The 1673-nt window shown below is 43.6% G+C and overlaps 1 protein-coding gene across 1 annotated transcript; it reads right to left on the reverse strand.

Moving 5' to 3' along the window:
• Positions 1 to 219: 219 nt before the first annotated feature.
• LOC130736081 (uncharacterized) lies at positions 220 to 993 on the reverse strand. The gene has a single exon (XM_057587932.1). It carries the CDS (start codon positions 991 to 993, stop codon positions 220 to 222), a length of 774 nt encoding a protein of 257 aa, XP_057443915.1.
• Between the last annotated feature and the right edge of the window lie 680 nt (positions 994 to 1673).

Genomic DNA, 1673 nt, shown 5'->3' on the forward strand with positions numbered 1-1673 from the left:
TAACTAGCAGTAGCAACAACTTGGAGAACAGCACAAACACACTCGTCTTCCACAGAAACAAACAATACACAACGTAGTCTTGAATTCTTGAGTGTAGGCTTCAGATTAGTACAGACCAAATCATACCAGTAGCTACTCCCCCTTTTTAACACAAATTTGGCAAAGGGTGCTCAAATACAGTCAAACAGAAAAAAAAATAGCAGGAAAATGCAACAATGCTTAATCATCAGAACTGGATTCCTCCGTAGTTTCTTCTCCATTCTCATCAGATCCTTCCTCTTCATCAGTGCTTGTATCTGCAGCAGCAGCAGGGGTAGCACTTGTCTCACCCTCTTGGTCCTCTTCCTCTTGAAGCTTGAGCAACAACTCATCCACCTTGGCCTTCCTTGCAGTGCTTGTAGTGATAGTCTCTTGAAGAGCCTTAGACACAGCCTGCAATTCATCAATAACAACCCTTCTTCCAGCCTTGCTCACAGGAGCAGATGCAAATGTCCTGCTGGATGGCACAGCAATGTCTGCGACATGAGGCCCATAAAGCAAACGATGGTCCAAACTGATAGGACCACCTTTGGGCATAGCCTCCTCATCATCCCTGCCAATCTTGAGATGTTGTTGCATAATGATCTCTGTGATCAGAGATGGAAAAGAGATAGGCAACTTCACAGTACATGTCTCTGCATGCTTCAAGGTCTGCTCAAACACAAAAGTACCAAAATCAACAGAAATCATATTACCAATCTTGTAAATTAACCTGGCAAGAGTGGCAGAGATGGCAGAGGTATGTTGGGTAGGGACCCAATTCACAGTACCAATCCTGTTAAGGATTGCATACTTCACACTGAGATTCCCAGTGGACAAAAGCTTCTTCTTGGGCCATTTCTGAACCTTCCCAGCAGTGAGTTCCTTGGCAACTACATCCAAGGATGACTCTTCATCAACAACTGCAGCAACACTTCTTCCAAGTGCCTTGTTGATCACATCAGGAGAAAACATCACACGTTTTGCCCTGACATACACCTTCCTGTATTCATCACTCTCAGGAAGTCCCACTTCCACAGACAAATTCACACAAATTCCTTGACAAGCTTCTCAAAACAACTTCCAACCTGTAGAACAATCTTCATTAGCCCAGCCTTCTCAATGAGTGTCATAACCTCCTTGCACTCACACACATCAGATCCAACCTCCCTTTCAATGGCAAGTCTCCTTTGATAGACATACTTCCACTTGAGAACATTTTTTTCAGAATGGAAGGAGACATTGTCAAGAGGGGCATCAGGAACATTCTTTGGAATACGCCTTCCAGCAAACTTCTTTTTCTCAGCAGGCACGATGTTTGGGACATCTGCTTCAACATCTGAGTCAGACTCAAAAACAATAACAAGGGCCTTCTTCTTCTTCTCACTCTTGCTTTTCTAAGGGCCTTCTTCTTCTTCTTCACATCCTTCTTCTTGGACTTATGGGTAGTAGGAGAAGGCTTGGTCTTCTTCACTTGTAGTGGTCCTTCTTTTCCTTTTCAAACGAGCAGCAACACTTTCTGGAAGTGTCTCAGATAGAGGAACTTCATCATCATCAGAATCATCGCCATTAGAGATGTCCTGAACAGGTACCTGAACAGGTTCATCAGATTGGATTTCTTTAGAGGAAACATACTCTTGATCACCCTTCTTTGA

Source organism: Lotus japonicus, chromosome 2, assembly GCF_012489685.1.
Source record: "Lotus japonicus ecotype B-129 chromosome 2, LjGifu_v1.2".
Classification (NCBI taxonomy): Eukaryota; Viridiplantae; Streptophyta; class Magnoliopsida; order Fabales; family Fabaceae; genus Lotus; species Lotus japonicus.